We start from the raw sequence: 17495 nt of genomic DNA, 5'->3' as shown, positions 1-17495 counted from the left end.
ATAATTATAACAATAACAGAATAATAAATATCACCTCGCAATTTTACAGAATTTACAAAATGTAATATTAAAATTAGTGAAACTTCGATACAGCACTTGGTCGCTGCATAAACAACGCAAACAAAGAAGTATAATCAATCGATAGCTTTCACAACCGGCATGACAACTGATATGAAATCATGGAATCCTGAGTTAAAGTTCAAAGGAATAAAACAAGCTTAACCCTCTCAAAAAACATAGTAATTCAGTGGAAAATTTATCAATTTAATTATCAGCTGGCACTTATCCTTATGGACGAAATGAATAGATAACCCAAGAAATTTCTCCTTGTACCGAAAACAGAAGTATATCGCATGACAACTCTAACAATAATTAATGCATAAAAGTAAAGGTATTGTTCTTTGAATAACTGGTATATTCAGATTTCGCTCTTTCTCATTATAAACTGATAAAAAATTTGTCAATTCTGTAGGAAGTAGAAAACTTCACCTGTCAAAGTATAATTAAAAGTGAGACGAAAGTAGCAATTCAAACAGATCATTCGTTCTGCATCACATGGTAATGGAGTTATGTGCCAGTAACAACTGGGTTGATTAAATTTCTCATTTGAATTAGATTTAAACAATGCAGCAAAATGGATTTTCATTTTTTTAAAAAAAAATCTTATATTAAAATGGGAGGAAAAAATAGTTCCTAATCGAATTACTGTTACATACATAACCACGTGAATAAAAGCGATAAAAAACAAATTGTGCAGGAAATATACTAAGGACAGGCACTTTTAGCTTAATAACACAATTTTTCATTCACAATGAGGACTATGCACTGTTGACATCAAATATAAAGTCCACAACTTCTGATGTTATTCAAATTTTATACAACTAAAGCAGCGATATGAGAAATCGCTTATGACATTTCCTTTGTTTTCATAAAAATGTATCTTATTTTCCTCTGTAGAAATATTCTCTAATAGACAACAGCAAGGATTCAAATATAATGAAACACTGAATGAAAAATAACCTTATACAAATCTTAAATTCTTTATTACTACTGGTTATACGGATTTTAACAAAACAGAAAAATAAGGAAATCAGAGTTCTACACATTATTTCCATATTAATTGATGCGCCATAAATTTGTGAAAAAAGTTCTGAAAAGTGTTACCCCGTACTATTGATAAGCATGTTTTAGTGAACATTGAGAAAGTTAATTATCGAAAATATTCCGAAAAACAAAAACATAGACCTACAAAATGGTTTAGAACCAGATGACAGTAATCTCAACATCATATCGAACTATATCACATAATCGTAGCACAATTCATGCTTTCATATTAATTTTGACTGACGTTTATCTCAGATTTTTTCGAATTATTCGCTATTTCTGTACTCAAATCACTGATTAATGTGGAAGATGTGTTTATCTGAAAATAAATTTAGGCAGAATTTACATAATTGGTTGAACCAATTCATCTATACTTGATTGATAAACTTTACAATCGATAAATAGAAATTTGTATGAATATTTTCCACTGCTAGGGAATATGTAAGCAGATATACACAAGATCTGGAGATAAAAAAGATTTAATGCTTGTCTGCTACCTAGTATCAAGCAGAACTGAGATTGTGTGGCTTGAAAATTATGAAGGATGACAAGGAAAAGTGTTAGAAGCCAAAAATCATTCCTTTCTTACAAAGCTATGAAAGAAGGATTACGTAACAGAAATATTAGTGATTAATTCCTAGCGGATATATGAAGTGTCTGAACTTGGATCGCGCAGCACTGAACTGACAGAATTATTTCACTAATAGTACTAGTAATTTTCTAGGACATATTTGTTCAAAGAAACTAATCCTCTAGAACATACTTATCTAAAAAAAAGAAAAAAAAATTCATAAGATTACACTTAGTTCACCTCTCTCTGAGTGACACTTTTTTCAACAAGTGAAATAGTCGTATCACCAGTGATTGGATCGACATACTCATTTCTTTCAAATGAAGTTTCATTTTGCAAAATCTTCTCATTTCCAAGTAAAGGAGAGTTGTTGTGTTCTTCTATAATATTTGCCAGTCTCTGCAAGGATTTATCAGTATTTATTTTGTTTGCTTCATAAAGGAAAGAGATACAAATTTTTAAATTTCAATTCCAAATAAAAAAACTTACATTGTTAATTTGCTCAACTTGCTGCATAACTTCATCTGCAGCTTTTGAGTCGGCTTCCAGAGATTTGAACCTAAATAACTGTTTATGAATTGAAAGACTGCTTTAAAGATAACAGCCCGCAAATTAAATATCCTTTCTAATTTCATAAATGCTAACCCTTGTTCCGAAATTTGAAAAGCTGCTTATAGTAACAAACACAATAATAACTTCATTATGTCAAATAATTTCATTTATTTAAAGTCGTAAATTACCTCGCTTGCCGCCATTCCTGACGCTTTTGATGTTCCATAGCTCGTTGCTCAACAGAATTTAATGGTTCACCACTTAGAACTGGGAATGGAGAACAAGCTACCATACGATTCTCCGCTTTTTTTGTGCGTATTACAGTTGGCATCGTGCGAGGCACAGCACTACAAAAAATGTTTACATTTAACGTAAAAAAATGGCTCACAAATTTTAGAAAGATGTTGATGACAACCTTGGCTTAAATAATTTATAATATAGAAGTTTACTGCAAATACCATCCTAAGAAAAATTAAGAATTATTACACGTTGAATCAGAAAAATAAAATTGAACTTTATAGCATAACAAAAATTGCAAGTAATTTCTGCGATTTACATGGCCCGCGTTTATAAACAAGAAAAGGATATATAAGAGATGGAATAATTAATCTGTCATTTACATTTTTACTTTATACAATGCACGTTAATCCAACAGAAAACAGAAGTGAGCGTTTGATTCGATATAAGAATTACATGAAAACAGGAACTATCAACATTTGTGTCGAAATCAAAGTTTTGCAGCTGTAGACTAAAGGCACTCAATACGGCGCAAAACTTTATTACTGAAATCTAGAAAATGAGAAAAACCTGTTATTGAGGATATGTTCGAATGAACAGTCGAGCTCATCATCTGCGGGGCTGAAGGTTATTCTTGTGGATCCACTCGCTACTTTCCTAGTTTCTTCTTCTTTCATTTTCCGAATTTCGTCTTCATTTAAAAATGGTTTCTTCGCTGAAATTGACACTTTAAAAATGGTGATTCTGTAATTAAGTCATAAATTTTCTTTTTTTAGAACCAGAATAAAAAAGCAAAGGAAGCGTTCGCTATTATTATCAAATCTGAATGAAATTGCACAGCAGTTCAAAAAAGCCGGCAAAACTGTGCAGCATTTATTTTCATCATTGATTTGATATGTTCATATTTAGCACTACCCTTTTGCAGCACCAGATCGTTCTGTTTTTAAAATTTTAAGGAAGCAGTCGAACAACTTATCCTTGCAGGTAATTCAACAGTTACTTTAATAAAGTGCTGGAACAAAAAATTAAGATGAGTTGAAAGTTTTATAAAGTGCTGTGGGACAAAAAATTAAAATAAGTTGAAAGTTTTACCTTAACCGAAGAAATGATAACAATCACAAAGTATTCCAACGCGATTACAAAAACAGTAACACTGTTGTAATATCATATAAATGAGAATGTTGTAATGCATTCAATAAATTATCGAAATGAAAGAACTTTCAAAGATTAGAAAATGGACGAACAAAATGATGACAACTGCAAGCTAAATCAGAATCATGCAAACATTAGTGAAAGTGAATATTGCAACACGAGTCCTTATTTTTAATTAATCATTAGACTGAAAGAAAATTATTTCAAATCGTTCGATTCCTTCATTATCGTTTTTTTAATCTGCAAATGAGCTAGAAATTATCGTATTGCTGAATTTAAACCTTTTATTAAAAGAACAGCAGTTTAACAATTGCAAGATCTAAAAAATCGTGAGCAAAAAAGCTTTCTGTTCCCTTTTATCATTGTTTCTTTGTCGTTCCTTCAGTAATTTTAATGATAACTTCGCCTAAAGACTTTACTAGAAAATCAGTAAACGCATTAGGAAGACCAAATAAAGAAACAAATTTCAATAGCAAGGCATACAAATATCTCAACTCATCAAGAAAAGAGTAAAAGGCTCGAAAATTATATTAAAAACTAGAAAACAAGTTACGTACAATGAAAAAAATTTGCATGAAATGTATTTAATAACTAATACCTGGATGTATATGCATATTCTTACAAATGTAATGATTGAAAATTGATGAGATGAAAATAATCTATAGTCCAAATTATGAAAATTATAAGCTAATTAATCCAAAATCTGATGGATTATAGATGAAAAGATGAAAAACATTAATAGTTCGGAAAGGAAGTTCGGAAAACCTGAATTGTAAAGAAAAAAGGGACAATAGAAAAGGAGGAGAAAGACAATTTGCTTTTAGGTAGCAGATATGACAGCGTTTAATTTCTTAAATCTTAACTCGTCGAATACTTGTGGATTACGTAATTTTCATCAAATCGAGCTGTTTTATTTCCATAATTCCAGAAAAATAAATTTTTAAAGAACTTCACACAGTATCACGAAACTTTCATGAATAGTTAAATTTTATATTACAGTCTGCTGGATGAAAAATAAATTTGAGGTAATTCTTTGGGAAATAATTAAATATTTTTATTTGCCTTTGAAAAAATTTTCGAATCTGAAGTTGCACACGGCTAAAAGAATAGCAAAACCGGAAAGATAAGTAAAAGTACAAATAAACAATGACTACAACAACAATAACGCACAATAAATTACAAAAGCAGTAATCCAACAGATACCACAGCAATATAAGTTGATGGCCATGATCGTTTTACATTATACGCAGGCATCCTGTACGACTGAAATTTTTCTAATATTTTCGAAAACTTTAGAAAGATTTTAAAATGGAATTTTATTTAACAGCAATTAGAAATGAAATCATTTCTGAACAGAACTGTTAAATATGACTTAGTTTGTAAACTACAAATCATATTATGTCTAATAATATTGCTGGAAAGTGCTTCCCATTTCCAAAATCACATTCACTGTCATATTTACTCACAAAACCTCAAGCTTCTAATCATTGCCAGAAATGGAATAAGTACCGTTAAAGAATTTTTTTTCCAAAATCGCATTATTCACGTCGTAAGAATAAGAGCAAGTGGTGAATTAGAATTCAAAAAAAAAAAAAAAAACCAATATCAGTGTCGTGCTCATTTTCCACTCTGACAATCAAATTCATAACTGACTATAAAACGCCTTCTGTCTATTCAAAAACTAACAATTTAAGAGATGAACTCTTAATATTATTCAAATACAAGCTTACAGAGCATGCAAATCTTGCAAGATGGAGAATTTTATGTGATAAGCGGTGGAAAAATCATGCGATTAAAAGGAAAAGTTGAAAATTAATGCCGTTAGTAGAGTTGTTCACTTGTGAGTGATTAACATGAACAATAAAAAGTATCTTAAAAATACAGAAAAAATCTCATTTAAAAGTGCTAACCGGGAGGAAGGGTGGATTTTGTCGTGGGGTTAGCATCTGGCCTTTTAATTTCAATTTCGCGCTCGAATTTTTCTAATTTCGATGAAAATGCCAACCGTTCGGGATTCGGAGTCGACGACCAGGACGACGTGGATGGAGATGAGGACTGAAAACGGATTTTTCTTTTTATTTCAATTTAGTTTTGCCAATTAAATTTCGAAACATTTTAAAGCAGAATGACGCCGTTCAGTTCGTCAACATTTTATTTCATATTTTTGATACAGCAGAATACTTTTTTCTATATTGAAAAAATCACCCTCGTCTGCAAAACTTATATTTTGAAGTAATAATTCCACAAATTTAAAAAACGTAAAGATGCCCACAAAATTTAGTTATTATAACGAAAATTTTAATAAAATAGAACAAATATAACACGATTTTTCAGAAAAAGACCTGCGCTGACGAAACTGTGCGTTCTTTTTGCTTTTCAAATTGTTCACCAAAAGAAATAAGCGGTGAAGATGCACCAACTGCATTCCCATTCTACGAATAAATATATTGAAGTAATTTAGTCCAAGAAATGTCCATCTCGTTTTTTAAAAAATGCACTAAGGTTTACTTAATTACTAATAGGAAAGAACGAGATAATCTGAATCCATTTAGGTTGCACTGATAATTCAATCTTACTTCTAAAGACGTAGCTTACTGCAGAAGACAGAATCCCCTTACATTCTTTTTTACAGTATACTAGAAATGTCCCAACTATACTTGTGACAGATTTGGCAAGTGCAATTTTGATTTACTATGATGGGATATCAGTAATAAGTGTTAATATATGTATATGAATAGGAAAGCGAGGAAATAAAAGCACGAGCACGTGGCCCAACGTTAATATTAAGCTAATTTAGACTCAAAAAAGTTTAATAATGGAGTATGTGAAAAACTTGTAAGTCAGGCCGTTAAATGCACTTAATTTAACTCAAAGTTAATAAAATTTTGAAAGTTTTGTAAAATGAGCAAGGGAACGAAATCAAACTTGAAAAAAAAAAAGACAACCGAACTGTATAGAAGAAATTAAACTTGGAAGATAGACAAGGCCATTTTTTCGAATTCTAGCAAAAAGAAATCATAAGCAAAGAATAGCATAAATGACCATCACCATTTAGATGGTTGTATTGAACCTGATACTTCCCAAAAAAATTTTCATAGTCACCATTCTAGACTATACAGCAGGGAAATCGTAAAAAATCAGTGTTTTCAATCAAACAAAAAATTATGTGTACCGTTTAAAAAAATCATAACAAATCTCTTACCTGATCTGGAATGATTTTCGGCTTTGGTGCGATCGGAGGAGGAACTGCTGGATGAAGGTTTGACGTAGAAAAAGTAGTTGTATTTGATGATGAAAACGGAGATAAAGGTTGCGGTAAACTCGAAGTTGATGAATATGCCTAAAAATCCAGAATAAATTGCGAAAAGAAACAGCTTAATAGTGCTAATTTTCGTATCCGTAAGTGAAAGTTATACAGCAAAATTATAGACATACAGAACTGCAACTCAGTATAGTTTGTACAACTTTCAATACAAAACCTTCAAATATCTTACAATGAACTTTACGATGCAATTATTTCTTAGACATTCATGGACTACCACACTGCTGTTAAGTTAGACTGCACAAAAAATGTACGAAATCATTTTCCTCATTTTGATTTTGCAAAAATTTCCAAATCTCATAGCTCCTTTGAGATATTTTTCTCCACAATTTTTATTGTTGTCTAACAATTAACATGTCAGAATTGCAGTTAGAGAAGCAGAAATTGATTTCAATTCCAAAATAAAAAGATTTTTGTTTTTTGAATTACATTTTATTTAATTTTGCTAAGCAATATTAGTATGAATATATCTTGATCTTTCAAATGTGCTTTTTTCTCTCCTTACATTACATTATTCTTGCCACATAAGAGTTTCGCAAAAAAAATATTATGATGTTAATAACCAGTTGAATTAATCATGTGATCAATATCTCCATATTTACTTCAAGTTAAAAAAAAATGATGAATTGTGTAAAAGAATACTGACCACAACAGACGATAAAGAAGGCGGAATTGGAGAAGAAGTGGCCAAGGGACTATCAGTCGAAATGGAAGCCAGTGTTCTGATTGTTTCGGAAACTCCAGTGTCCGGTGATGAAGACTGCTTGAATTGCTGTGACGAAGAGCCACTTAATGATTCTTGAACATCAGTATTTAAAAGGCTACTGGAAACAGTAGTCTGACGTTCGCTGGATACAATAGGGGTATCACTATTAACTTGACTCACAAACGTGGAAGACACCTGCAAGAAAGAATCAGATGTTTAATTTGAAAATACTTTTGTAAAGGCTGAAAATTAAACAAAAGAAGGGGAAGAAAAACCTGTTTTCAAAAATGTTTTAAATCGAAATTGCTTCAATCAAATATTTATATTTGCCTAACATAAATACTAGAAGGTTATTAGAGTAAAATGAAGAAATGAAAAACCGAAAAAAGTTATAAGTAAGGCTAACAGACGAAACTTACAGCAGTAGAAGGTATACAAAAAGCATCACAGACTAGTAGCCGTACAGTTGTGCCAGACTGACGTAAAATACGAGCTGCCTCTTCCTGTGAGCATCCCAAGAGAGACTCATCGTTAACCTCCAGAATTCGAGTTCCTACCGACAACGATGAAATAGCTGCAGGACCATTTCGTTCGACCTAAAAAAAGAATGTTCATATAATTTACATAATATTTACACAAGGGATTTCCTTTCAATGCAGTTTTTATATTCAATAGTATGCTATTCTCATTTCTATTACTACCACACCTTTGTATTTCCTCATAAGTGAAGCGAACCTTTTCGATGAAGATGCCTTCATCCGATTTGTCAAGAGGATTGGCAGGTGGACTACCGATACCTCCACAAATATTTAATCCTAGTGCTTCGCCAACGTTTCGCTTGATTGTTACTTGCCTTAAGCCTGGTGGCTGTGGTTCATGAATGACTAACAAACGTACTGTTCTATCATTTTGTTTCAAGGCCTAAAATGTAGAGAATTAAACGAAAATAAAGTAATAACAATTATGTTATACTGTTGAAAATGAAACTCCAAAACTTCGTGAAACGTCTAAACTTGTGTGAAGGCTAATTAGGATTCATAGATAAACTACTTTTTTTTTATTAGGTCATTTAAATAATTTATTCTGTAAATCGTCATGGCAAATAAACAGTGTACTAAAATTTTAAGGATAAATGAGAATTAACAAGAAAAATTATACTCAAAAACGACTCTAAAATATATGAACAATACACCAATTATGGTAAAATACCTCCACTGCTGTTTGATGCTTCGCTGTACGGATATTGATATTGTTCACCGATAATATTCTGTCTCCAATACGTAGTCTCTGTGAACGACCTGCTGGTGAATTAGGTGTTATCTTTGAAATAAATACGCCAGGTGCGTTGACACCAAATGGATGCGAAGAATGATCACTACCACCAACAATTGATAAGCCCAGCGAGTGGTTATCACGCATAAGTTCTACTTCCTGTAAAGTTATTCAATGCACACAAAAATATAAGCTATATTAAAAAAAAAAAAAGAAAAAAAAAAAAAAAAACCTGCAGAGGTGAGAAACCTAAATAATGCATCATTGGTATAGCTTTTTCGACGGTGCTTATCTTCCCTTCACTGATTCTCAATTTGCTTCCCACATTTTCTTGGTGAATTTATCCTTCAATCACACTAAGAAATTAAGCTAGCTATGGTCAAATAGCACTGCAGAAATACTTGCTTCCTCTAATGCAAAGTTTATGAATCAACATTCATGAACAAAGAAGAATAGACCAATATATCTTTACATTTACTGCAAAAGAACAGATATTATTCTTTGTAAATTATAATTTAATTTAATAACTAACTTCAGTTTTACCATCCCAAGAAGGATCACCGAAACCACTTTTCCTTGGTGGCGATATCCGTTCAACTGCGAGTGTTTTTGAAGACAAACTTAAATAAGACTTTTTAAAATTATTTAATAAAATAAAAACTTGGAAGAAAATTTCCAGAAAGCAACTAGAAATTAATCAAATATGAGATGTATTTTCTAGAAAAAATCACCTCGGTGAAGAAGGAGGTATGGTAACGGTCTGATTTGCACGATCTCGCTGCACCACCAGGTAAATATCACTCCCACTATGCCCAGTTAGTAATGCTACTGCTTGGTCATGTCGTGCACCTTTCATATTTGTGCCATTTATCTGAGTTTATATGTAAACGATTGAACCAAAATATATTTCACGTATTGAAAACAATCTTTCCAATGTGTATCTCACTGGAAATATAGAAAAAAACTTTGCCTGAAAATTCTTTAGAGATTTGTTTAAAATCTTACCGAAAGTACACGATCACCAACGCGCAACTTGCCATCTCTTTCAGCCGCACCACCAGAAGCGATACATGATATCACAATTACATCACCTGTACCACCTGCAACACTGAATCCTGGCGAACCATTCACATCCCTGCGAACTGTTGTTGAAATTGTCTCCTTTGTCATTGATGATGTCGTCTCGACTGAGTCCGAAACAAATGAATTATCAATACTCTGATTTGGAGATATCTGAAACGATGTTCACATTTATTCAATTTCAAAGTTGGGGAAGCAGAATTTAAGCTCCGAAAATCAAAACTCTACAGTGTAACCGCTGGCAGCAATACAGGAAGACAGCGTATCACGCGAATCACGCAAAATTGTTAACTCTACGACATCTCGAGCATCCTGCATTGATGTTACCGCTACCTGAACATCAAATGTAGAAGAAACTGCTCAGTGAAATTCAACATGGATTATTTTCACGTAATGCTATTTTATGATCGAAAATAGTAATGTGAAACATTGTTTATTCTTAATATTTCAGAAGTTCAGCAAATATGAATGAAGAGTAAGAAAACATGCCTGATGTCGTACATTGACTACATCAGTTTTATTAACACGAAGTAGCTTGTCACCAACTCGCAGTCCGGCAATCATTGCCGGGCCACCATCAGTAAGTTTTGAAACGAATAAACCAGTATCGTCATCCTGAAATAGTACAGAATAATATCTTAAACTAACCCAGCAAAAACTTGTTTAAGTGACATTTTTTTCAAACTGACTTTATAAGGTGTTGATTCCAAACCACCAGCAATGGACAAGCCGAGACCTCCATTTGTATCACGACGAATTTTTATATTCAGTATTTCAACACCTGGTGATAACTTTTGTCGTTGATCTACTATGCGTTCAATCTGAAAGTGGTGTATGAAACAAACCAATCACGGCAATAATACTTAAAATAATGTGGGTCGAAGTAAAAAATAGAAGCGCGTAAGGACACATACGTCTTCTCCAAGTACGACCTAAAGTTTTGGAAATCATTTAAGGATTCAAATAAAGACTTCATTTAACAAAAAATCACTAAAAGAATGACTGTTCCAAAACGAAACTTTCAGTGGCATAACACTACAGTAAAATGAAACCGTAAGTTTTATTGTCAGAATGAAAATAAGATATTCAAAGAGGACTCTCGTGAGTTTTCTAAACAAGTTTCTGTAACTATGCTGAGGTTGATGCAGAATATACTTAACCATAAATTTTCATTAGATTTTTGAAAAATGATCTTGTTTTAAAACTCAGCAGTCAAAAACTATGTCAAAAAACCACTTGCTTGTTCATAGAATGTTTCAAACAATTATTTAACATTAACTAAGCTACAGAGACTTGTTAACTGAGATGGATGCAGAATAGGTAGTTGGAGTGTTGAATCACTTCAACCGTATACTATCATGTCTATATCTTTCGGCGTAAGCAACTGACATGTTCTTATCACTAATATTTGCTTCTGTTTAATAAAAAAAAAATCCTACTATCTAAGACTTCCTAATATGTCTGCCTTAGAGCAAAAGTTCCTTAAATTAAGAGTTTTATAGGCTGCCATATGATAGCTCTTGTTTGAATAATGAAATAACTTCCCATAACACAGCCAAAAAACATTAATCATAAATTAATTTGCACTCAAATTTGTGAATTTAATAGTTTCGCAGTAGCATAAGCCGAAGTGCAACATTTAAATTTTAATAAAATCAATCGCAATAATCCATAAAAATTTTCAAACTCGATCTGTCTCATACGATATAGCATAACAAAAATAATCTCTAGAATGACAAGTGATCGATGGACCCAGTAAGTCATATCTTTGCTCCATAAATGCAAGCAATAAATCAAAAGATAAAATATAAAGAGATGAAAGCTTACACTGTGATCAAAATTACTGGCAGATGGAAGTACAGGTGGATGCTTCAGTGCACTTCGAAGTGAAGTAATCTGGGTATCTGCCGGTACAGTTGGAGACAGAGCACGAGGTGAACCTTCATCAGTACCACGCTTTCGAGCAGAATTTAACGTCAGTGTTGGTGGTTTTGTGGACTGCTGCAAAAGAGAGAAAGAGTAACCAGTTCAAAAAAAAAAAAATTGAAAATTAAAAACTGAGTTAATAAGACACCAAAAACATGCAAAACATAGAGTCTCACTCTATTTGGATACATTAAGAATGGCATCAGTAAACAAATAATATCAACAGGAATCATTTCAGTTTAGCATGTCTCCCAGATAAATTAGCATGAAACGAAAAAAAAAAAAAAATCAACTCCTATTCATTAACTTATTCGTTATATTGCAAAAAGATCGTTAGATGGAAAAAATTCCTATAAATTTCATCAAGCATAACGGCACGGAAGCTCTTTTTAGCAGTGCAAAAAAACAGTAAGCAACAAAACTTGTCGCTAGGGAAAATGGCGTGCGCAAACCTCCGATAGGTCTTGTAAGCAACGTACCGCTATAAATCCTGAAAAAAACGGTTCAAGTTCCCTATTAACCTAAAAAATCAAAAAAATAGTCTTATTTGAAGTTACTTAAAACTAGAATGCAATTATTAATTCACTGCAATCTCTTAAATAGACCAGTAAAGACTGTACCCATCAATGAACTGTGAAAAAAAAATTATGATGTACCACTTACATCACCATCATGATGAATGATGTGACCATCGATAGACTGCTTTTTGAATTTTGGTGCATGGGAGTGCGGTTTTGGATGAGGAGTGTCATGTCGCGAAAACTGTCCTAATTCATTTTCTTCATCTTCATGCGTTTCTTCCAGATCACTACCAAAATGTACTTTTGGACCACCAATAAACGAACGGCTTGGCGGAGCTTGTTCTACTGTAAAAACAATCCTTAATGCAAATGTGATCTGTCATCCATTTAATAATTAGTTCGAGGTAACGAAAAATATCAAAAATAAGGACAAATACCAAGTTGAGAATTGCTTTGCGGCAAGAGATAACAAGTTAGAACTTTGATTCCTGTCCTCGGATCTTGTTCCGTTTGCAACTTCAACATTGCTTGTGACTTAAATAATGGTAGTAAGACAAACAAAAATATTCAAAGATAAAGGATTCAATTAGGAATATCAAAATAGAATAAGTCGCTTATTAAAGAAGGACTAGTAAACTGTATATTGATGAGGCCATCTCACTTGAATTGTTCAGGAGAAAAATAATGTATAGGATTATTCTAAAAAAAAATCAAAACAATGATTTCGGACGTTTACATTTAAAATGATCACAGTGGTTCTCACCTGATTCTCAGACAGCCACAAAGCTCTCAATTTGAAAAGAACATTTACTGTAAACGGTAAATAATTGAGACGATTGTTGCAAACATCCAATACTCGCAAGTTTTCAAGCCGCCCAATTTCAAGTGGAAGTTGTTCTATTAAATTATCACGAAGTGAAAGAACTGATAAAGATGTACAACCACCAATCTGAAACAAGCTATTTCTGAAAATAGGTCGCATTTCTAGCGATATCACTTTCATGCTTTTCAGGACGACTTTTAAAATCGTCTTAATGAAAGATTTTTTTTGCAAGGAAATAGAAAAAAAACGCAAATGTGACGCTAAAAAAAGTACAAAATTAACAATGTGATTCTGTGCAAATAACTATGGTTACACTAACAGTAGGAGGAAGTTCTTTTAACTGATTCTTATCCAAATTAAGCGTCCGCAAGCTTTTCAAATTACCCAGTGAACTTGGAATTTCCTGAAAATTCGTTGCATTGTTTACCTAAGTATGAACTTCATGGGTTTTATGTGTTTGGAGTTAATTTCATAATCAATTTTCATCCATTAAAAAATTTAATCACAAACATCAAAAATGAAAGAGACAATAACTTACTGTGAGCAAATTCTCAGTTAAATAAATTTCTGTTAATGCATGACAGCTACCAATTGCTGGCGTTAACTGCGTAATTGCATTACGATCTGCTTTCAGTATAGACAGTTTTTTCAAGCGTCCTGTAACTATATCATTGTTGGAGAATATATCATTATTATTCCCAGAAAAAAAGTTTTAAAAAATGATATTAATCCTACATGATTGCTAACGGACATTTTCTATAATAAACTGTAAATTTCACTTAAAAAAAATCCTTTAAAGCCTTTACAATTAATCATTTCATAGGACGCAATTTCATCTGAGTCAGGTAACATTCAAACAAGGAACCATATTTCAGTTGAATAACATTGAAAAACGTCTGATTTCGCTAATCTTCCCAACAAAAAATCAGAAGAAAACAGTCTGACGCTTTTCATCCATGTGGTTTTTAAAAGTCTGAGAAAATGTGGGCAGAACTTGCCAATCGAACTCGGCAGCACTTGCAGACAATTCTGAGCAACGGTAAGGTCATCTAACTTTTCCAAATCTCCAATCTCATCCGGCAATACCATTAATTTATTTTCGGAAACATCCAGTTGTTCCAACGAACGGCATTGAACAATCGACTCGGGAAGAGCTTCCAAATCATTCTGGTCAACATATAATTCTTCCAAATTCTCCAACATACCTATTTCGTTTGGCTGAAATTTAGAACAAAACAGATGAATTTAAATAAAGAACTTGTCAGATATTTAACACATTATAACTTTTGTTTTAATAGATTCAAAAATAAACGACGGACTTGAAAAAAACTACGAAACTAACCAAATCATCAAGTTCATTATGGCCAAGATCTAGCCTTCGCAGCTGGTTTAATTCGCTTATTGATGGAGGTACTGTTCGCAGTAAATTTTCGCGAACTTCGAGAGATCGCAAATTTCGCAAATGACCAATATCGTGGGGCATTTGAGTAAGTGAAATGTCATTTAAACCAAGGCTTGTCATCGATGTTAATTGAGTTATTGTCTGTGGCAGCCTAAACAACATTTTTTGTATTTGATAGTTATACTCTAGCAAACATTAATCTAATGACCCTTTATCTTGTAATTTTTTGAGTTCCTTAATTTTTTTCCTTTACCAAATTCTGGTAAAATTTGAATTATTGAACATGAAAGCAAACAACAGTAGACAAGTAATACTAGACTAATGGATGAAACAGAGCTGGATAAAAGAGTCTTTCTTAAATTTTTTTTAAAGATTACTAACCTTGTAATAGGATTTGAGCTAAGATCAAGAATCTTCAACTGAATACAATTTTTTATTTCTTCCGGAAGATCCGAAACATCTGCAGAAATAAAAATTTTACGAAAAGAAAGACAAAAAACCTTTTATTTTATCGCACAGGATAGATTAGAAATGGAAACTGATAAAAATTTTATTAAAAGAAAATTTGTCAAATAAGTTTCGTTTTTCTCACAACTTTATTTGCTTCATTTCATCTCATTTAAAAATTTCTTAAATATATTTTTAATATACTAATATATCTGTGTGTAAAAATTTTCTAAGAAGGCTTAATCATTGGCACTTACCGTTCCCTTTAAGATTGAGCTCCTCGAGATAAGTAAGATGAGCAATGTCGGAAGGCAAACGAATAACCTCATTTTCACTCAAACTTAGAATTTTTAATTTTCGGCACCGAAATAGTGGCTGCAATATTATACATATATTGTTATTTAATTGGCTAAGAATCGATAAAAACATACTATTTGCACCTCTTGAGGGATGCAATTAAAGTCACGTTTATGCTTGACCTTGACATATCTTTGCAAATCATAGTACAGTTGTCAGGACTATGCAGATGTACGGTAAATAAGAGCGACCTTGCCAGATAACTGTATAGCCTTGACTTCTTGTTTTTTTTTTTGTTTTGTTTACGGCAACGTAGTAGTAACGAGAGAAGATAAATGGATAAAAAAAAGTAATGTTTTACATAGCGCATTTACACAAGTTTAATAGTCCACCAGAAAAAAACAGCTTTTTACTTTTATACTGGCAAAAGGTTGTCACAAACCAAACCTTATCCAGATCTTTGATATGATTGCAATCCAAGTACATTTCTTCCAGTGTTCGCGCATTACGATCAATATCATGCGGTATCGATTGGAGATTACATTGTCGGCGATCTAACATGTCCACCTGCCTGTTGCAGGCGAAAAAAGGCAAGCATGAAAATGGCATTCTTTAAATGCCTTTTGAGAGTTAATGACAGTGTGTGTATTCGATTATTCCTTCCTAGCTACTTTACTTTGCTAGTAGAAAGTGCACTTCCTCTCCTGAAAAAAAAAAAAAAAATGCAACTTAGCAATGCTGGGAAATAAAAACCAAATTTTAAAACGGAGCTAATTAAAAAAATCAATGCTAATAAATAGTAAATGAATGAATAAATGAATTATTTACAATAACTTTTGATCCTACATTCAATAGTTGATGAATAGAATAGACATACGACACAAAAAGGCCTTTAAATGAATTTAAATGTTTTCCAGGAGAACAACGATGTAATTATTTTGAAGAAGGATACATTTCAATCAAAATATATGTTGTAAACAATTAGTTTATTTAGTTGTCATATACGAGATTTATTCCGGTTTTATGCATGCTTTCCAACACTGCAATGAAAAAAATTAAATCAATTTTTTTTTTTAAAAAAGAATGGGACCTTTAAATGAATCTTAAACGAACTTATGCTGCACATTACAGAATCCTGATTCGTTTTAAATTATTGAAATGAGTGAAATGTCAGAAATTTCTGTAATCAAAAACCTGAAGTAGCGAAAATAAGCAGACTCTAACTATAATTCATTCTGTGCTACTTCAAACTGTAACAATTATCTACTTCTCTCTTATGCCATTCATTCCATCTTTTCTACTTCTAATAATGACTAAAACTGCCAATACATAATTCAATCATGGAACAATTGCGGTGTCATTAAACATAAAACATCAATGCACGAAAAAAAAAAACGAGAAAAAACTACCAAGCCTCTGATAAAGACCGAACTCGCAAAACAAGCGCTTCTCTAGGAACGAAAGTAATTCGTAATAAAAAGATGCCGAAATAAGAGGAATGAGTTTGTGAAGAGTGAGAATGCTTCCTTTAGACATTGTAATAAGTCACTCTCCTGTTTCATTCGTTTGTTCTACTTCTTAGGTAATGTAGTTCGATAAAAATGCAAAGCAAATGAACTGCAACAGCAGTGACAGTGACTCTTTAAGACATCTGAACACAGGACTACACAATACCAATCATTTAAATCGCATTAAAAAGTTTAAAATATATACAATGTTATAAAATCACACTCTGTTTGGCTCTATTCATTCTTTGGAAGCGGAATATTTTCCAGTCTTTTCACTGCCCGCTTTCTTCCCAATATTTTTCGTCAGAGAGATGATCAAGGATACTACGGATAAAGGAATTTCAGTCTACCTTGTCTCCCTTCTAATTTCTAATTTGTCCAACTTTCCCTTGAATTTCCTTCTTCCCATTTCTTTTCCTCGAATTCTAAATACTATGCAGAAATCATTCTCACTATAACTCTTAAACTAATCGATTTCAATTTTGAACTGTTTGCAACTTTCTCTAGCACAACAGTCTTTATCCATCATTTTCTCAGTGACATTTTGTCATCATTGAAAATATAACCAACCTAAT

General features: G+C 32.3%; 1 protein-coding gene across 1 annotated transcript; it reads right to left on the bottom strand.

Moving 5' to 3' along the window:
* Positions 1–1333: 1333 nt before the first annotated feature.
* On the bottom strand, positions 1334–15973 carry Bma-let-413 (Uncharacterized protein; the record flags this gene model as incomplete). Its single annotated transcript, XM_043075286.1, has 29 exons — positions 1334–1423; positions 1916–2074; positions 2165–2234; positions 2416–2574; positions 3035–3179; positions 5527–5671; positions 5959–6048; positions 6819–6956; positions 7585–7839; positions 8064–8240; positions 8380–8565; positions 8854–9075; positions 9449–9536; positions 9648–9787; positions 9922–10149; positions 10225–10325; positions 10482–10611; positions 10686–10817; positions 11824–11997; positions 12586–12788; positions 12881–12977; positions 13207–13392; positions 13586–13669; positions 13805–13923; positions 14265–14484; positions 14609–14819; positions 15050–15128; positions 15373–15490; positions 15860–15973. The coding sequence occupies 29 exons, from the start codon at positions 15971–15973 to the stop codon at positions 1334–1336; spliced, it is 4260 nt and encodes a 1419-aa protein (XP_042931220.1).
* Between the last annotated feature and the right edge of the window lie 1522 nt (positions 15974–17495).

This window comes from Brugia malayi (genome assembly GCF_000002995.4).
Source record: "Brugia malayi strain FR3 genome assembly, contig: Bm_v4_ChrX_scaffold_001, whole genome shotgun sequence".
In the NCBI taxonomy this organism is placed as follows: domain Eukaryota; kingdom Metazoa; phylum Nematoda; class Chromadorea; order Rhabditida; family Onchocercidae; genus Brugia; species Brugia malayi.
Note: the sequence above shows the minus strand (reverse complement) of the source record. Positions and strands in the feature narration are given on the sequence as shown.